Genomic DNA, 20924 nt, shown 5'->3' on the forward strand with positions numbered 1-20924 from the left:
AAGCTGTCCTTGTCCTACAAATGAAGCATTTCCTTCAGGAAGGTAAACTGTAAGACTACAAGCTTTCTTACAGTTTCAAGGACAAGTGAAATCTGTTACCACAAGATATTTAAAACCTGTATCCTGCCTTCAGTTTAGCATTAATGCTACACCCTCAGCTGCTGTTCACCCTCAGCTGCTGGAAACACTCTAAGAAGAAATGATCCTCTAGAAGTTTGTTTCTTGAAATACTGCTTTAATTGTCAAGTTCTGGATTAGATTGGTGAATTCTCTGAAAACTCTGATTCTCAGTTTTAACTGTACCGATGAGAGGACGATGAGATACATGGAGACAAAATAGTTTTATATGTTAGTGCAACAATCTTCAAATTGCTGTTACTATTAATTACCAGGAGAAAAGCTTTCCCACCTCTGCTAGTATGGAACCAAGGGGAACACAGAACCATAGAATCTTTAAGGTTGGAAAAGACCTCTGAGGTCACAAAGTGATTCTTTCTTCCATAAACTCAGACAGCCATTAGTTTCCCTGTTTCTTCTGAAATAATACTGAGCTTGGCTACTAATACATTCCAGGTGACCCCATTTTGCCCCATTTCATCTCCCTTGAAATGCCTTCGCATGTTTGTTCTGCTTAGGAGAGAAAACATCCCTTCTCACTGCAATATTTCTTCTCATATACGAGCTCAGCATTGAGTCACCACAAATCTTTCCTAAGCTAAGACTTAGAGAATTCACAACAGCCAGAGAGCAATAAGCACACAGCGATCAGGTATTCAGTATTGCACAGCTTAGCAGTACACTCCTCTTTCCTCTGTTACCACCCAGGTATACGGCAACCAACCACCAGCACTGATATGGGAACACAGCAAAGATTACAGGCTCAATAATTTAAAATTTCACAGCATTTCTGACTCTCTTTGTATCACATGACACCTTTATCTGAACTTCACATTTAGTTTGTTGTTTGTTTTTACTGTTAAGCATATTCGTAGACAAGGATAAAACGCATAAAGAGTTAAAAACCACTTAACAGGTTTTTCTGGTACACAGACTGAAAAATAAGGATATTTTAATTTGTCAGCAGCTTAGAACGTGGCAAACACTCGGCTATTGCTAAACTCCAGTCAATTAATTCACACATATTATAATTAATTATAACCACTAATAGAGAGCTTCAAATGCCTGAAATAAGATCTGACACTAACTTCTTTTTCCCAGCTTGCCTAGTTTATCCATAACTAGTCAGCCTTTATGAACTGGAATCATTTGAAAGAAAATAAGTTTCCTTATCTCTGAAGTCACCGTAGCATACAATGTCTTTTGCTGTTATTTTCAACCAGCAAATACAGGCAGGAAACACACAGTAAGAGCTTTGAAGGCTTAGTCAAACCCACACACACCAATGGCCAATATGAGAACAAACTACTATTTCCAACGTTCAATTCAGCCATAAACACACCTTCTTTCTATCTGTAAAACAGAAGTTTCCAAATGTTAACTTTTGTAATACTGATTCTGTTCTCCCTCAGAATAAACATGCAAAAAAACAGATTATTCAAGGCCCAGTTTGAAACCTTGTTCTATATTTCCATGTGCACCCTGAATTTGTGTCGATCAAAAGTGGGTTCTGAACATAAGTGGAACAATTAGTCCATAAATTAACAAACACACAGCACAAGCATCTCCCAGCACTGTCTCTGTGTATTTCAGTTTTATACTGGTAAATTTACCAACATAAATTAGCCTCTGGATTCAAGAAAAATCCTGAGGAAGCTCTTAGGCTCACAAAAGCTAAAGCTAAACACACCAGTAAGCAAATACTTGGCAATATAAATGGAAAGCATTAAGCTACTCAAAGCTACAAGAAAAAAGCACGCATGCAGGAGATAAAACAGCAATCTACTGCTGTAGAGTCCAAACATTTCCAAAATGGAAGAGCAAAACAAAACAACTGGCTTCATCAGTGGAAGCAGCACTCACTAACAAGGAACTGAAATATCTCAACTTCAAAACACTTTTGTGTTTGTTTGTTTTTTTTAACATTCAATAGTGAGAGGGAGGGGTCCCTCCCTCTTAAATTCATCCAGCAGCCTCAGAAGATAACTCACTTAGATGCTGGCTGACAGCAGCAGGCACGAAGCACAGACATGATCAGTACCCAAACTGGCAGGCCCACGACCAATTCTGCACACAGTTTATGATGCAGTTTGTCAGTGGCATGTCCCAGATTGGCCATCTCTGCTATCCAGAGTGTTTAGGGCTGTCTGATTTTTGTTTGTTTCATTGTTGTGTGTTTTTATGGGGGAGTGTTATAATGCAAATGCATGCTGTAGACTGATTTGATCAACCACAGTGCAAAGGGGACCAAATTCTCCTTTCTGAATCAGTGGAAAATGTTTACTTGCTAGTGGTTCTCTCTTTAGAATGCAACATGCCTAGCACCTCAAAACGCACACCAAGTTCTGTGCTTGAAAAGAATGAGTCACAGGCCTGAGTTTCTAGACTTAATGCCAGTCAATGTTTAGCAGCTGATCAGAATGTCTATTTTTGCTTGGATTAGTAGGTATTTTTGCAGTACCAATAAACAACTCTGCAATACACAGAGAGGTCTCCATGCAGCTGACACAAGCAGAGAATAAAGGAGAATAAGGACTTTTATCTAGGGTATAGGTGGCACCATCAACGAATAACCTGTGGATCATTAAAAATAAGCATTTCTATAGGCTGAAGCTGTTCCTTTCGATGCCTTACCTTGCAAAATATGCATACACTTTTACTTTGATCACTGGCAACGCCTAATCATCACCCTTCTTACCTTCACAGGTATCTAAATGAACAGTAGCATTTGTCTCAGCTTGCTCAAGGCATTTTTAATGTGATCACAACAGCGATCAGCAAGCTTAACACTGGGACCTACTAACAAATGCATCATAATAATTAACAGAAGGCCAGTTGTAATATACCAAATTACTTCATGTGGAATTCAACACTACCTCAGTATCGAAGGCCAACAGGGTTGTCTGCTTCTTGTGTTTCAAAATAATTTAACAGAATATTGGAACAAGACATTTGTTTGACACAGCAGATGGAAAAAATTCAGAAGGTTATCAGCTGAACACTGGGCACTACATTTTTTACTTTCCCATGGAAAAGTTGCTGCCATCCTGCTCCAGGCCATAATCAGTATCCTCCAGACCATGTTAACCCTGTCAACTAAAATACCAATGAAGGAATTTCTTCTTGGAGCATACCAACAAGATTCCTGTGTTAAAATTTCTGCGCCCAGAAAACACCATGAGTTCAGCCAAATCTACCAAGGCACACTGAAACTTGTCAGAATGAAAAAGAGGTTTCCATTTCTTAAGTAATGCAGGGCATTACTACAACTGAAATTTGATGAAACCCTCCTGTAGTGATTATCTCTTATCTCTCAGAACTTCTTTCCTTAAGATTTTGCAATTCCTTGCTCTTTTAGCAAGCACAGATGAAAACATGCATGAATTTTTCCATCTCCTAAAATACTACTTGCTGAACATATGGAAGAATTTTGGGGGGCAGGAGTTGGAGGGACAGATGTGGTCTCCTGGAAATGATTTCTTCTTCCGCTAGGAAACAAAAATGCACACCAGTACTAAAAGTTTTACTAAACAATGAAGAGCTTTCCTCAATTTACCTGTGAAAGCTGCTATTTCCAACTTACACTACAGAGAAGTATTTCTGAAAGCCTTATTTTTTGAGCTGCATCATCTGTTCTTGTATTCCAGAAGAAAACTGTTACAGTCAAATGACATTTCATAACAGTCTGAAGGTAGTGGAAAAACTTTAACTAGCTTATCAACACTTTGATAAGCACAGTTTTATCAGCTCAATACAACAACAACTTATGAAAAATAAAAGTGGTTCAGTTTCAAAGATACGCAGTGAGCAAAACCCTGGCCCTCACAGGAAGTTCTTAGGGAACATTCCACACCCAGCCACTTCACTCTTTCCTAAGTGTCTTTCAAGAAAAAGATGTGCTTTGCAGCACACTCCAAAGGTAAATAAATGCGAGCTATTTTTGAGTAAAAAGCAACAAACTCAAAATCTTCCCACGTCTGCCTCTTCCGTGCCATGTTTAAATACATTCACAGCATTCAGTTGTGGCAATGAAACACAAGCAATATGGCTTTCAACAAACTGTAGACTAAGTCTTTAAAAACAAACAGTAAAAATGATCATGTCAAATGTCTTTACAACTTCTGATGAAATAGAAATGGTGCAAGTGACAAGTCTGCAGTAATGCTGCAACTCATGAATTAAGAATGCTGTAATTCTTATTATAAGCATGAAGTACTGAGGATGCAATTCCAGAGATGCTGCATCTTTTCTAATTAAGTCAGGTGAAAAACATTGATCACAGCAGTTTATTTATCCAGTTTGAGAAAGACAAAAATTGGAACTCAAAGTTGCAATTTTCAGAAACAACATAATTGACTCAGAAGATAATGAAAAATGACAAATTTTAATCTAAGATTCAGACAAACTTTGTTTGCAAAGATGGCTCCAAACCCAGCAAACCAAGTGCTTGGTAATTAAGTTTGACAGGCCCGCTATTAGTGTCTACATGTCATTGTTAATACTGAAGAGTTACTCTTAAGTTGACGTCTTGGTACAAGATGTCCTTTGCTTTAGGTTAATGTTCTACTGATAGCGGAAGCTTGGCACACCTCCCCCTCATTAACTCTTGAGCTCAGGAATAATTCCTGCCTTACTATTTTTTTCAGGCTGTCCTGTAGAAAAGCAAGGTTTACAGTCAAAAGGTACCTTATGTCATGACATAATTTGGCCTAACTATCTGCAGGATACCTTAATTATTCACTAAATGAAAATACTCAGAACTACATACAAATCAAACTACAGTCCAGGCTAGTTGGAGGCATGTATGTTTGACTGAAGTGGCTCTCAGCGGAATGCACAAAAATATAGCGTGGAAGAAATAGAAAACTATTTCCAGATGAAAGCAATTGCTCAAAATATTCTATATCAAGGCTACACTGCAGCAGACAGTACACTGGCACTTTCCCATTTGCCCTTAGGTTGTGCTTTAATCCAAGCATCTTGTTCACTGCCAGGACATTGCCGTCATATGATGCTATATACAATTATAATGACTCGCCAGATAAGGAATTGTCTGGATGGTGACATCCAATAAAGTTGTGGTCAATGGCTCAACATCCAGATGGATATTGATGATTAATGGCATTCCTCAGGGACTGGTGCTGGGACCAGTGTGATTTAATATCTTTGTTGATGACATGAACAGTGGGATTGGGTACACCCTCAGCAGGTTTGCAGATGACATGGTCAGATGAGTGGACTACTGCATCCATTCTGGAGCCCCTTGCACAAAAAAAAGACACGGAGCAGTTGGAGCAGGTTTAGAGGAGGGTCACAACAATAATCAGAGGGCTGGAGCACCTCCCCTATGGGGAGGGACTGAGAGAGGTGGGGCTCTTCAGCCTGGAGAAGAGAAAGTCTCAAGGAGACCTTAGAGCAGCCTAAGACATAAGGGCATGTTGGAACAGAACAAGGGGAAATGGCTTTAAACTGGAAGATAGTAATTTAGACTAGGTATCAAGAAGAAATTCTTTACTATGGGGCTGGTGAGATACTGGAACAGGTTGCTCCTGCACAGGGGAGTTGGAACCAGATGATCTTAAAGATCCTTTCCAACCTAAAACATTCTATGATTCTAGGAAATGTGAAAAATATCAATTTTGTGGATGAGTTAAAAGCAAATACATTAAAGCTTTGCGTGGTAGAGGTCCTGGCTTAGTCTAATTGCTATTTTTGATAATCTGTAATCCTTCAAAATTAAAGCCTTGAGTTCACTTTTGTCCAAACGATTGTATTAATTTACAAGATTTCTATTCTTTAATCTTTTATGCTTCCAGATCTGTTTACTTAAAGGAATACAACAGTTTTGTAGAGAACAGCAAGCCAGTAATTATGCTCTTCTGGCCAACTTGTGACAACAAGAAAACTCATTCATTCCAAGACCTCCATTTCTTGAGCACCTCCATGTTTCCCTTTGGAAACATTTCTACAAAAGACGCCTTTCCAGAAAGTTTCCTCTGCAAATAGGTACAGAGACACAGGCTAATTCAGAGGTCATTTAGTATAAGCCCTGCTTCTAAGCACATCTGATAGCTTACAGAGGACTTTATCCAGTTGAGTTTTAGACACTTCTAAAGTATGGAGATCCCACATTCTCTCTGCAGTCATACTACAGAGCACTCCTACAGAAAAAAAAATGGATTCATAAGACTGACAACCAAATATGTTTTAAAATAGTTCTTTATAAATAGAATAAATAGTCCTTGTTTACATAATAGTAAAGAAGTCTCCCAATTAATATTAGCTGTCTATTAAAAAGAGCCCAAGCCTTTTAGCTTCAGCATTAGATAAGCCTTTTAGATAGAGGAAATCTGCATCAAAACAATAACCACCACAGTTTGTAGAAAGCCTAGAAATGCTTTCATTTAAGAGGAAACACAATGGTAGATCATCAAAACCAAGATGTCTGACATCATCATCTCTGGTAACAGAACGATTCAGACATTTTCCCCATGTCACTTCCACGTTTGCTACAGTTCCCAGTCACATGGTAGAAATTTACCCCCAACGAATAGAGTTCATCTAGACTGCACACTGACCACAGCCAGCACTGTGGCACTGGCTGTGTCAAACATGTGTTTCCTGTAATAAACTTCTTTAGGAACGTGCTTTCTGCTTTATGAAGTTTGTTCTCTTTAAACTTTTATGAAGTTATTGTGAAATGTGAAAGTCTCCTCTGGACTTTGGCAGAAGTCAGTGTGATCTTGAATTGTGTTTTATATTACCTTTCCACTCTTACACAGAAAGCTTAAGTTCTCCCAGAAAAAATCTCATCCCTAGGCACAAGCAGCAGATGCAGTAAATTCATATGTTAGCTTAAATTTTAAGCTATGTACACTTATACTAGTGTTTAACCAGTTACTCTCAATTTAATATTGTTTATTTGATCCCACTGGTAATTTTAAAAGCTTTTCCCCCACCCACCTCCAGCAATAAAAACTTTCAAAGGTTAGATTTGGAATTGCACATCCCATCAGAACGGATGGTCCTTGAGTCATCGCTGTTTAAAAAGCCCTGACAGAACTGGGCCAAAATCTAAAAAGTCATTTCTACCCTGAAGGCTTTTTCTGCAGATCACAGTAACCGGAGACATCTTATATTGCAGCTCTCTCCGCAGTTTATCATGGACAAAAAACATATCTTCTATAGTGAGAGAAAAAAAATACAGAATCAAAATACTAAGAGTAAAAAGCTTAGGTTACCTCCCAGAAGCTATCACTAGAAACTTCTACTCCAACAGAATCATCGTATGAGCCAGACATAGTTCTATGCGTGGAGAGCTTGCAAGTGTTCAGAGCTTAAACACCTTCAAAACCTGCAAGATTAAAAGAAAAAAAAAGCATTATTAATGAAAAGCAGTTTTTATTAGAAGGAAAATGAAGTACCATCCTTAAATTGTCGGGTATCATGAAGAGCAAAATAAAAACAAAAGCCAAGCACACACAGCATGTGAATAAGTGCACTGTGAAACAGAATCAATTCCTGTTAAGTTCTCAGCTCTATCATCGTACTTATGGTATACAGAAGCTGTTCGGTCCATCTATAAAATATCATTGAACTCTTGCATTTGATACTTAAGAAAAAAAAAAAAAAGACTCTCTGTTAAAGACATTTGAACAGTGTGATTTTTACTTGATAAGCATTCAAACACTCTAAGAGACAACCAGCTGACCTTTGCTATCAATACAATAACCTTCACTGCTTGCAATTTCTTTTTCACTGGAAAACTACGTTATGTAATAAAAACCACTGGAAACACTTAAGGCCAAGAACAATTATGGATTTAAAAATAACCCCCGTCAGAAGTGCCATTTCTATAGGAATCTGAGATTCAAATGATCTGCTGGAAAGCTACAGGCACCCACAGCAGCAAACAGCTTCCTCTCTCAACTACAACATGAAGCAAAAAAGCTACGGGAAGGACATTAGAGCCAGTGAATTCAAATTGCAGGAGGCAAAACCAGCCTCCTCCCCTAGAGGCCTAGTATGTAAGCTATCCAGACAGTTATTTCACCTACAGTCACCTGTGACCAGATCTCTTACCAGCCTACCTAGACAAAGAACAAAAATAAACTAAGTCCAAATACCGATCTTTAATTCAAGTCATTTCTTTAACAATTAAGGTGTTCTAACTTAGATACAGCTGCACGGAAGGAAAGCATTGTCCATAGACACAGACTAAGCTGACTGTTTATAAAGCACCATGTATAAAACCCAAGGTCACCATGAGCTAACATTAAAGGGAAGTACCAAAATCAGTACTGAGGCTAAATTACAGGCACTCACACCCACAAAAGTCTGAAGAGGGAATAGCAAGAGGTAGGAGAGAAAGGACACATCACTCTCCTACAACACACACATGCAAAATCCCTCACTTATCTCCATCAATGCTTGAAAAAGTTCTACTAAGATTTCTGCTACTGTTTGCCTACGACTACAGCTAGAGCTACTTATGAATAAGTACAATCTACAATCCACCTTCTGTTATCAGTAGGCTGCAAAGTGAAGCTCCCTCATTCTTCTGCTCTGTGAATTTTGCTTTCCTTAATACAAAAATGCCACTTTCAAAAGGAAAAGCAAAAAAATGCCTAAAAACCTGATCCAGCTTACAATCTTAGTGGTTCAGATGTGCTGCTGGGAGAAACAACTGAAAACATTCAAGGCCAAGGAGAGAACTTTACACTAAATTTATATTTCTTGGTTAATCTGAAAATAGCTGCATCATAACATTCTTGTGCACCATTCGCTTCTTATAGAAAACGGATACTGAAATGAGCGGTTGTTCAGATAGTTGCAGCACAGAGCAGAGAACTGCCCTGGCTGGAAAGATAAGCAGTTTCTACTGAACAGTTTTTCATTCAATTTACTTCCATGTTTGAATTCACAGAAAACTTAAATAGCTCTAATACTGAATTGAGAATGGAAAACTGCCAAAGAGACATCACAGGATGGCCTGGGTTGAAAAGGACCACAACGATCATCCAGTTTCAGCCCCCCTGTTATTTGCACGGTCACCAACCAGCAGACCAGGCTGCCCAGAGCCACATCCAGCCTGGCCTTGAATGCCTCCAGGGATGGGGCATCCACAACCTACTTGAGCAACCTGTTCCAGTGCATCAGCACCCTCTGTGTGAAAAACTTCCTCCTGATATCTAACCTAAATCTCAGTTTAAAACCATTTCCCCTTGTCTTATCACTGTCCACCCTTGGATATCAATTAGATTTAATTTCAAAAAGAAGTTCAAAAATACAGGAAGGGTTCTGCAAGTCGAGGAAACACAAGGGAAAATGGTTGTTCTATTAAAAAAAAAAACAACATTTTCTCCATAAACAGGCATTCAGTCACAAACCAGAAATGCTCTTTATAACTCCTTACAATTAGTTACTGTTGCAGTTAAAACACAGAGGTAATAAGGTCTTTGTGTACCTATGAGAGGACGATGAGCTATATAGAGACAAAGTAGTTTTATATGTTAGTGCAACAATCTTCAAATTGCTGTTACTATTAATTACCAGGAGAGAAGCTTTCCCACCTCTGCTAGTATGGAACCAAGGGGGAACACAGAATCTTTAAGGTTGGAAAAGACCTCTGAGATCACAAAGTCCAATCATCAACCCATCACCACAATGACTACTAAACCATGTCCCTAAGCACCACCACATCTACTTGTTTCTTGACCACAGAGGCACTAAAACACTGTTTAACCAGTTCTCAGCAGCCTATGGGCAACATGGAATGTATTCTTTTCAAGTAAACATCAGCCCCAACTATTCTTAATAGAATAACACATCCCTGGATGTGTTTAAGAGCCATTTGGATGTGGTGCTCAGAGATATGATTTAGCAGAGGGTTGTTAGAGTTAGGGTACTATGGTCAGGCTGTGGTTGGACTTGATAATCTTCGAGGCCTTTTCCAACCTGGGTAATTCTATGATTCTTACAGTAATGAAAGCAAAGAACACATTTATAAGTATTCATGTTTTCTGACAGCCCTTCCCAGACAGCAGTAAGCAGCACAGAGAGGATACAACAGAGCCATAAGCTTGCAAGTAGTTGGACAAACTTGAAACAATAGTTTGACATTAAACTGTTCTTCCCCACTCCCACCCCTCCCAGCCCCCCAGGAGTTTGTTTGGTTATTTTAAAGTTTCCCTGAAAATACAAGGCTATGCACAGTACCTTTAACAATAGTTACTGATACTTTGTCTGACCAAGGGGCACCTACAGTTTGAAGACAACTTGCTCGACCAAACACTGCTATTTTCTCAGTTGTTCATTTGCCTCTCTCTGATATTTCCTATTAAAGAGCACAAACAATACCCCAAAACCAACAGTGAATGAAGCAAATGCAACCCAGAAATGCTATGCATACGCAGAGTGAGGTTCTCAAGAAGGGTTGCGCTCATCTCCTACAGCAGTTACAACACAACCTTTAAACCGAAGTGTGCTGCCGTTTGGGAAAGATCAAGCAGAGGGTTGTTGAGCTCAGCGTCTCAGAAAAATAAATAATTATATCAAAAGTAAAAACCCAAAGACAAGTTCCAACAAATCAAGCCAGTCAGCCACCCCCTACTCACTCTCCATATCAACCCCCCCCCCCCCCCCCCCGTAAGAACTATTTTTTCCCTCTTAAACAGTGTTCTGAAGTAACGATAGTGTCAGCTTACCTTTAATAAGACAGCCTAGGCTATATTAGCACTAGAAAGCTTTATCTGAAAAGCTACACTGAAAAATAGGAAAAGCTGAAACAAAGGAACGTTTTCTGAAATGAGGGAACAGGTTGTGACCATTTCCTCCCCCTCAGAGTTTTATTCCTCCTCAACTAAAAGTACATAATACACTAACTATCCTTTTTTTTCCATAAAAGCATGAAAATGGTCAGCACTCAGGAAATTCTGATGGATTTAAGGTTTTCCTTTGCCAAATACTACGCTGTGAGAAAGTATGAGCAAGCGTATTTAGGGAAATATTATGAAGTCATAGCAACAGCTGGCACAAAAAAAAACACTATTTGTACAGCACAACTTAAAAATAAATGGAATACTGAAATACCAACATCAAACTGTATGAGTCACGCTGCTCCCATGCAATGGAATTAGTACAGCAGCCAGTCCTTTAGCACATTTTTTGTTAGGGTTTGGTTCTCCCATCCTTCAGATGAATATGCAGGGGTTTCACAATGAAATTCAGTTACACGTTGAAATTGAGGGTCATACATTTAACCATGAAAAGTAAGCCTGGGAACAACAAAGGCTATCAGAATAAAATCTGGGACACTTAGATCAATAAGACAAAAGAGATAGCTCCTGCATATAATCAGCTGCATCATATGTAACAAGCTGAGAGTTCTTTGGTCAGCAATGCTCTAAGTAGCAGAACTAGTAACACCATAAGAAAGCAAGGTACACACACCCAGTTCCTGCATTCCCACAACAGCTTGGCTTCAGGCACTCCAGCTTCAGTCTTCTTCCACAGTTCCAGGCCCTCTCTAGGAGCCCCACATTGCCTTTTTCTTGCTGAGCAGGCAGTAGCACAGTGTTCTGGCAGTTTCTGCCCACCTCCAAGCTGACTTGTCAGCCAGCTCACCAAGCGCGGCACATTGTTACTGAGCCCACACTAGCAATTTCTTGAGCAGGTACATCATCTTATTAAATCCTTGATATTTTCTTCCTCTGTGCCAAAGACCTCTGGGATTTTCATTACAGAATTACATCCTAGTGTTTTATCTATCAAAGGCTGACCTCTGTCACTGCAGACACAAACCACCAAAGGTGAGGCAGTACGGAGAAGGTCTTATCAGCTCACAGCCGCAGTGTTGCTCACCACAAAGAGTCTCAGCACACCCCAGCTAAGAGAACTCATGTAGGTCAAAAGAAACCATGAATTCCAACTGAAAAAAATAACTGGGTACGAAATAGCAAATACTGTAATATCTACAGAAATGGCAGGGTAAAGAAGGCTCAAGTTTCTTCACTTAGTGATTTTTAAGACACCAGGAAGCTGACCAAGAAACAAATGAGATTTACTGATAGAACAAGCTTCTTCCTTAGGGAACACTCTAGAAAATCTATATGCTAAAAACCTTGATATCGGTTTTGATATCGTTACCTCAAAAGCAATTTACAAAATACAAATGTTTGCTTTGCTCACGCGGAAAACACTCCATTTTCTTTTCTACTCCCTTCTTGTTGTGTCAGGTGGCAGAGATTAACACATCACACGACCTGCAAAAGTCTGTGCAACAAATGCAGACTTAAGATGGCAAAAGAATCCAGGCCATTCCAAAACTTCAAGAGTTTTCCAACAGAAACATGGAAAAATAGCATTTAAAGGCATCCTTCACCCCCCTCTCCCTGCATAACAGATAAATTTTTAATGAACTCTTATTGTGAAACATGTGGAACTGTTTGTTGAATGGTGACATTTTAATGTTCCGGATCCCCTTAGAAGATGTCTGTATTTTAAGAGGGTAGTATTAAAAAGGAATATATATATATATATACATATATATATATATTAGGGTCTTAATGTTGCTTACTGGACGCAAGAAAGAGGAAAGCTAGATGCTGGAAGTCTGATATTCCAACATGAAAGACATCTACAGATAAAACACTATTTCACGTACTCGAAACCTGAAGGCAATAGCATAACCTTGTTGACCAGGTCTGTAGGACATTTCCCAAATAGTGCAATCCAGATAACAAGCAGAAGACATGATCTTTCATGCCCCACTTCTAGAACTTAACCGTTTCCAGAACAGAATGAGCCACCAGAAGTTCCCAGTGCCTACGCAACATACCAATCATCTTTCCAACTATTCTCTCACGTATGACAGGCTGCTTTAAAGCAAGGCAATCTCTAGTCCTGTGGTTCTGCATGACAAACTAGTCCATAACCAAGAAAACTTCAGTCACAGAATGACTGAACCATTTATCAGGGTGAGCAATGAGATCACACCAGATTGCTCAGAGCTTTATACGGTTGGGTCTTGAAAGCCTGTGAGGATGGAGACTGCACCATTTCTCTGTGCACTTTGTCTGTGCTTAGCAGTCCTCACAGGGAGGAAAAAAAATAACATCAATCCATTTTTAGGAAACCAAACAGTCTCTTCAGCCATTAATACTATCATTGTGTTTTCTTTAAGGACTCTTCAGAAGCAAACTCAAAGGCAGTTTAACAGTCTTTAGAAGAAATGTGCTTGTTCACATCCCCCTTTAAGCTCCTGTTTGGAAGAACTGAAGATGTCACTTTGGATCTGACTCAGCAGGATTCCACATTCTGTGAGTAGGGAGTGAAATAAGAATAAGAATATGAATACAGGGTACAGAAGGGTAGAAATTCAGCTTAGACCAGCTACTAACAAACACTTTCAGCTATGGTATTTTTCTGTATTATTCACTGAAGTCTCAGATTTTGTTCCACCCTGAATAGCAAGAAAACAGAACTTCGTTGTACAGAAACAAATGTCCTGTGCCTCAAGTATGAACCACTTTACTTTGCTGCTAAGCCCAACTACCAAACATGCATTACAAAAAAGCATATCTTGTATTCCCTGGTTAAATAAAGCAATTTAGACATTACTTCTTTTTCCATCCTGCCCAAATGATTTGTTGTGGGAGAACTCCTGATTTCTTTGAGGTTGCAATTTCTGGATGGCTTTACATGGTCAGAAAAATACTGTAAAATTATATATCCAAACCTGTTAGAATCACAGTTGAAACTCCATAGCTGGAAGACCACGCATGAATTGGACCAGGTGAAAAAATGGTTTCTTCAGTTTATGCATTCAAGTGACACCTAGGAATTTCAGCCCCAGGTTGCAGGGGCATCAAACAAGTTCATTCACTATTATTCAGTACTATAAACAATCATAATTGAGATCAGAAGATGTTACTACATGCTAGTAATACAAGTTAGGTCTCAGGCTTTCACAGCCAGAGTCTCAAATCATCAGCTTTGTCTTAATTCTTATTCTCCAACCTATAAGGGAGAATAGCATCCTCTTTCACAGAGATTAAAGAAAATCCACCAGTTTCCTCCAAAAGCTCAAGCAACAAATGCAAGATAATAGTCTGTAAAAGGAAACCAAATCACTGCTTCCTATGGAATACAGTCAGAGCAGCACAACAAAAACAGTTTTTGAAAGATGACAGTGACCCATTTGGTGAACTCTGTATCCTGAGCATTTAGGCAAGGAAACTAAGAAATGCACGCTAGCATGATCTGCGTTATGCCTTCTCCTCTATGAGTGAGACAGCATACAAGCTACTAGGTCATTCTAGTCATTTGTAACTTCAAGACAGAGGAAGGAGAGATTCCTTACACGTCTACTTTGGCCCTATCAGGCAGGTTGTGGATGGGGCTGACAGTATGACTGCATACTGGAAAAGGCCAGGCAATTTGGAGGCAGCTGCAGGCAGGCCCAGTGCTGGTGTCAGCCACCCACCACCACCCACCATGGGAGCATGGGGAAGAAGAGGAAGAGGAGCAGAGACACTCAGCTGCACCTGAAGTGGAAGAAGGCAGAGGAAAGGCACTTCCATGAGTGTGCTGCCCTGCTCCCCATGCCCAAGCCCAGGATCAAAAGCTGGTGTTAAACGCCAATTAAGCAAAGCACAAAACTAAAAACAAAACAGCAAAACTCACAACAAAACTACGAGTCAAGAATTTGACTTGAAACAGCCTCCTACAACTGCATTCACTGATACCTACATTAGCTAAAACGCTACATGCATTAGTTCACATGTAGCCAATGAGTAAACATTCAATCAATTTCTAGCCTACAACAGAAGATCAATAAAGCAGCCAGAATTGCCTTGATACTTACCACACATTAAAAAATTCCAGCTATACTGATAGGAGTATCTCAGTTTAAAGTCACCAGACACATCAACACTGCATAACTGAAATTTTACAGTGCATACATTTCACTATGTATAATACAAGGAATGAGAACAACTACTTTGGTTGTTACAGTTCCATTTAAAACAGCTTCAATATCTTATTCAGTGAAACTTTAAATTACTGATTCAATGCGACAGTCTTCGAACATTAGAACACAGAAGTCCATCTTTGAAGTGCATGACAACGACCCCAACTTTGCCAAACAGATTCTCAGCATCAGCTTTCAGATACTTACATACATTATCTCACTTGAGTACTCTTAGGAAGATAGGCCAAAGTTACAAGCTGTAGTTTCTGCCTGGTTTTACATTTGAAGACAAAGCAATTGAACCCCTGAAACCTCTTGGGGAATTCTCTCTGTAACGGCGTGTCCTTACTGCAGGCACAAGCAATAGCAGAGTGACGCACTTGTCTGTGTACCAGCTGTCAGTCCCTATCGTCCTCTCCCTTCATTTGCTGTCGTCTGTGCTGTTTGGTTGGGTTTTTTTTTGGACATCTAAGACTTACCCATCACTATGAGCTCCTACATGCTGCCAGTATAACCACTGTCTGCATGTTTATAACCAAGCCAGGAGATGACTTGCACAGCAAAATGAGCGAGCAAGAAAAATTATATTTTTGTCATCTCCAGGCAGGTGGATATTTTAAAGGTATAGTTTTTGCTTTAGCCATGTAGCTGCTAACCACATTCAGAGGCTTCACAGAGGTTTCTGATTTTAAAAGAAACAGACACTGACCACAGGAAATAAACAGAAGCTTTAAATGGCATGGTTGGTGAAGGCCATGAGGCTGATACACAGCTACTCAGGGAGTTCTAGAAGACATGGATGTATTTATAAGTTCAATATATTCATAGTACACGCTTTTGCTTAACTGTATCTGTAAGACAGGATGCAGTAACCAGAATAGAGTGTAAGAGTCTCCAAGTTCTTCAGACACCAACTGCACCTGCACTTGCAATGCCCTGCTCAAAGCTGGACAGCACTGTTAAAATGCTCCCACTGCACGCCAGCCCCTGTGATCTCCTGCTCACCAACACTGAAAGTTCTTACTTTGAATACCAAGCATAAATCTACAGTGAAATTACTTCGTTACTACATTTGAATGTTAAATATCCAATTGCAATGAATGGTTTCACCATTTAACGTTTCTATTGCATTTGATAAAAAAAGGTTTGTTTGCTTTTAATGACTACGACCACACAACATTAAATGCTTAAATTTGGAGTTGATGCTCATGAAAGTGTTCCAATATAAATTTTATTCTGCCTTTAAAGTAAGGGAGGAAAAAGAAATCAATTACAGAGAAGCGAGAGTAATTGCAATCCATAGCAAGAAGAGTGCAAATGGCTATCTTCAGTTTTAATCTTCACAAATCTGAGTACATTCACATCTTTTAGGATTATTATTCGGTGACAAAAAAAAGGTTCACAGTTTTCTATATTTCCACTGAAAAAAAATGTTTTTCAACCTTAACCATCTAACCCTAAGCAAAGCCTCCAGCTTTGCAATTAGAGGGTGTTGGACTCGATGATCTCTAGAGGTTCCTTCCAACCCCTACAATGCTGTGATTCTGTAGAGTTGTGCAAGCAGTTAACTATTGCAGGAGAGATGTCAAACCATGGACTGAACAGTATGAGAACTTAACAATAAAGAATAAAATTTCCCCAAGCCAGAATTCTAATATAGAAGCATCGTTAAATTTAATTACAAATTTAAAACGATAAGAAAGGTTGAATGCAGCAAGTTTCACCCACGCTATTTTATAGTCTTCAGATAAGGAACGTGTAACGCTTTTGAACTCCATCATGATATTACGAAAGGAAATGTAAACAAGTCCCTAATCCCAGCTACTTCATGAAGGAAAAAGAGCATGATAACACCAGAGTATTGTACTCTGATTTCCTCAAATGTTTCTGAATAAAGAAAGCTCAGAGCTCTCAGAGCAAGTAACATAATTAGAAAAGAAACAGACTGCCTACAAGATCTGGAAGTCTTTCCAAAAACATTTCCTGTCCTTCAGAATGTAGTGCAAAATCTAAATCTCTCTTGCATTTTTAGACATCCTTTACAACAAGCACTACTGGAGAATGTGAAAGCTTTTATAAACTTGAAAATACGGTACAAACTGGAACACGTATGCAGCGTCAGAAAAGTGTGACAAACTCAACAAAATAATTATGATTGCTTACGTACACTTGTCACAGATTCTATCAGAAGTACACGCACCACAGAACAAAGGTTACATGAAATGTATTACTAGGGACTTCAGAAACTTCAGGCATTGACTTAAACTACCTTGTTAAGATTTGATTTTGGAACTATAATGCTGAAGTACAGCAGCTCTAGTTCCCTTAATTTGATAACGAATAAACAAAATCACTAAGAGCACCATTACTACAGTTAAGAACTCAAAAACAAGCCTGGTAACAAACCACTGAAGTACCCCTTTTAGAAAACATACATTCTCAAGTTCTAAAGGATGTAAATATCATCTTTAAAATTATTTGTCCAGCTATTTTATCTCATCCCACTGGAGGATGAAAACACGTCATCTTTCTCTAACTCTGCTCTAATCATTACTATCTTCAATTTAGGTTAGCTTTGATACACTACACCAGGTTGCATTTTGCTTCCTGAATCAACGTTTCTTGGCAGATTAAGACTCCCTCCTGAAAGCATTATTAGCAATACTTCCTATTAGGATTCCTCTGCAGAAGAAAGGCAAAATTAGTAATACATCTGGAGCTGAAATAAAGGTGACCTTGATAAAGTAAGAAAGTAGTCAGTGAATAACATGAAAAACCCAAAACAAAAAGCATTATAGAATCATAGAATCACCAAGGCTGGAAAAGATCTAAAAGACCATCCAGTCCAACTGTTATGCTCTCACTTCTTGAAGATGAGTATATTACATACTTTATCAGACACTTACTGTATATCAGTCAGTAACTGCTGAAAGGAAACAACCATTCCCCAGGTTCTCTCTCCAGATTCTCAGACTGACTTCTATAAGGACTGTTCCTAAAAACAGAAAGTGCTGTTAAATAACGACACCTTGCAGACAAGCACAGTAAAGGAGCTAATTTCTATTTATTTTTTTTTAAACAGCACCTTTCACGATTGCTTTAAAATGAGACGAAGGTTTTAGTACCACATTTCCCACACAAAGTAACCAATCCTGGCTTTAATCTAGATTTAATTCTTACACAAACTCCAGAGGTACGCCACAATAACATACACTGAATACTACCTGCACATCCTTCTGGTAACTAGGAGAGGTACAGTAAGAAGCACCCTTGATTAGTATCCTTCACTGACATTAAACACAGAATCTAGCCATAACACGCTAAAAAACATGTCACTTCCCATTCTGTTGAGGTGCACAAAAGAGAAACAACATAAGGAAGCAATTTGACAGCAGATTTACTGGTAACAAAACATTTGTTTTACATTTTAAATCCCGCAACTCTGACTTGCTATAGGAAAAAAATAAATAAAAATCATTCCAAATAGCCGGATCCTGAATTTTAGGCCCAGGGCTGTAAGGGACTGAGAGCATAAAACACCTGTGTTATGCTATTCAGTACGGTACTAAATGGTAGGCTTCTAAAGGAGCACACTGTAAAAGCTGTTCCTTTAAGAGACCGAGGGCTGGGTTTTTCTTTTGTTTTTGACATCAAGAACCCACTTCTTTCTTTGTGGGGGAAAAAACAAGAACAATCAAATTGGCTTTCAGTAAATTTTGCCAGGAAACCACCTGAAAAAACTCTCGGCTGTGGAGTCAAGATTTTTTCATATAAATTGTTTTGATTTGTTGTATTTGTTATCATTTACATTATTTGAAAATTAAATATTACACATTTAAAAGACGTAAGATTTTAAAACAAAGTTTTTCATTATTTAAAACCGAATGATTAACACATTAAAGTGCAGGAAAAATCCAATTTGAATAGAAGTCTTCTCATTGTTACCTTTTTAGTTCCCGTGACATCATCCACTAATTAACATGTCCTGTCAAGGTCTTCCAACATGAAAGAGGCCTTACTATTTAACTCCATATAAATAACATTGAGAGAAACATGCCTTTAGGTTTGTTTCCAAGAAGCAAGAAGAGTATAGAAGACCACAAGCCTTTAGTTTCCAAATTGCACTTGGGAAGCATTTAATTCCTAAGAAACCTTTAAAGCGGCCAGACACTTAACAAATAATAACTCTTTACTTCGCAGAAATAGATGGCAAGCTAAGAACATTCTTCATAATGAAAGTATTTAAGATCTATGTGCCTAATACTTAGTTCTTTCTGGAACTCGGAAACTAAGTTCAAGCAGAATTTGACAGCAGAGCAGCAAGAATAGTGCAGAGAAATTGAACAAGAGGATTGCAGTGATGCATCCACCAGCAGAGAAAATGCAGGAGAGCATTTACAGCTGCACCGACAAAGTAGCTACAGAGAACAGTGACGTGTATACAACTGTTCTAGAACGGCACATGATTTAGAAGCAAAAAGGGTATTACAAGAAACGCTGCCTCAGATATCAGAGCTTTCTATCTTTTACCTAAAGATAAAAGGTGCCATGGTTCTCATCTGAACACACAGCTACCACAAAATGTGGACATTGCTGCACTTGAAGAGAAAATCCCACAGAAGCATTAAAATAAATATGAATAAAATAAAACGCTGCTAGAAGATTTGCATAGTTTAGACAGCAGTCTGTTTGAAAGCTATCCTTCCAACCACGATTTAACAAACACCCTTACACTGAAAAATGTTAAATGCTTTGCAAAATATCACCTCCGTTTGGCCAAAAATACTTTCAAATCAGCCATGAAGCAGAATAGTACATTTCTGGTTGGAAAAAGCAAAGAACTACTCGATTGGTAAGCAAAAAAAACTTACCTTAAAAACATGCCTCAGTTCACTTGCATTTCCCCAGATATGGAGCTGAGCAGCACAACTGCACAGGGAGCTGCAGTACCTGCACAGCTCTGCCTGACCTCCACTTCCACAAACAAAATTCTCTCTGAGCACATTTCATCATTTCCTGCTGGCTGCTGAAAACCTTGTCGCTCAAGCTAAGGTCATTTTTTTCACACTGCAGCACTCAAACCCACACAGGGTTTCACTCATCCATTTCCATACTGCAATGAAGTTGAACACTCAGGTTTACTGCAATCTTTAGAAAAGCCTGCCGGTAAGAGATCTTAACAAAAGGTATTTTTCAAGCACACAACCGCTTTAGGTGGAGAGCAGCCTTTTTGAACCCATCAGTGCAATACGCAGGCATATTTTGCAGACGTGTTGCTTAGGAAGCAGCTGTGTTGCTTCTGTGTTTCATACTCAAAAGCTGTATTTTTCCATCTCCGGAAATACGGGTCTGTAATACTAATTAATGAAATACTGACATGTATTGAATAGAGGCACGTCTAAATCCTTAGATTAAGGTGAAACATGCAGGTCCTCTTGAATCCGAAGATTGCATTAAGCAAAGGAGCTATCATTCTTCAAGTCAAGAGACAGCTGACTTAGAGACCTCAGTTGAACTGAATTTATCCCTAAGATTCTAACACATCTCTCTCTAAAGACAGACAACTGTTTGAAACTGAATAAGTGCATAAACGATATGTCAGCACACTTTGCCTTTCGATATTCTTACAGACAGGTGATAACGCTTGCAGAATCCAGTAATACAGACTGAGGAGGGGGGAAGCCAATTGCAGTGCTGAACCCAGACCAACCCGTGTAGCCTTCAATGCATGGCAACTCCTGCTGCCTTTTTTTTGTAAGAAATAAAGTAAAAAGGAAAGCAAAACCAAAAATAGGACTTCCTGTCTAGTCTCAGAAGGGCACCACTGAAGATGATA

The 20924-nt window shown here is 39.0% G+C and overlaps 1 protein-coding gene across 5 annotated transcripts in view; it reads right to left on the reverse strand.

Moving 5' to 3' along the window:
* PACSIN2 (protein kinase C and casein kinase substrate in neurons 2) overlaps positions 1–20924 on the reverse strand; it is a 59815-nt gene that overhangs the window by 19419 nt on the left and 19472 nt on the right. For 3 of the 5 annotated variants that reach the window (XM_072328386.1, XM_072328423.1, XM_072328406.1), the window contains exons 2-3: positions 17995–18083; positions 7359–7471 (exon numbers count right to left, since the gene is read on the reverse strand). In XM_072328386.1, coding sequence (XP_072184487.1) covers positions 7359–7418 — 60 coding nt within the window. In that variant the 5' untranslated portion in view covers positions 7419–7471; positions 17995–18083. Of the gene's footprint in view, positions 1–7358; positions 7472–17994; positions 18084–19959; positions 20392–20924 lie in introns of those variants that run through there. The other 2 variants (XM_072328396.1, XM_072328415.1) reach the window with 2 other exon arrangements.

This window comes from Excalfactoria chinensis, chromosome 1, assembly GCF_039878825.1.
Source record: "Excalfactoria chinensis isolate bCotChi1 chromosome 1, bCotChi1.hap2, whole genome shotgun sequence".
Classification (NCBI taxonomy): domain Eukaryota; kingdom Metazoa; phylum Chordata; class Aves; order Galliformes; family Phasianidae; genus Excalfactoria; species Excalfactoria chinensis.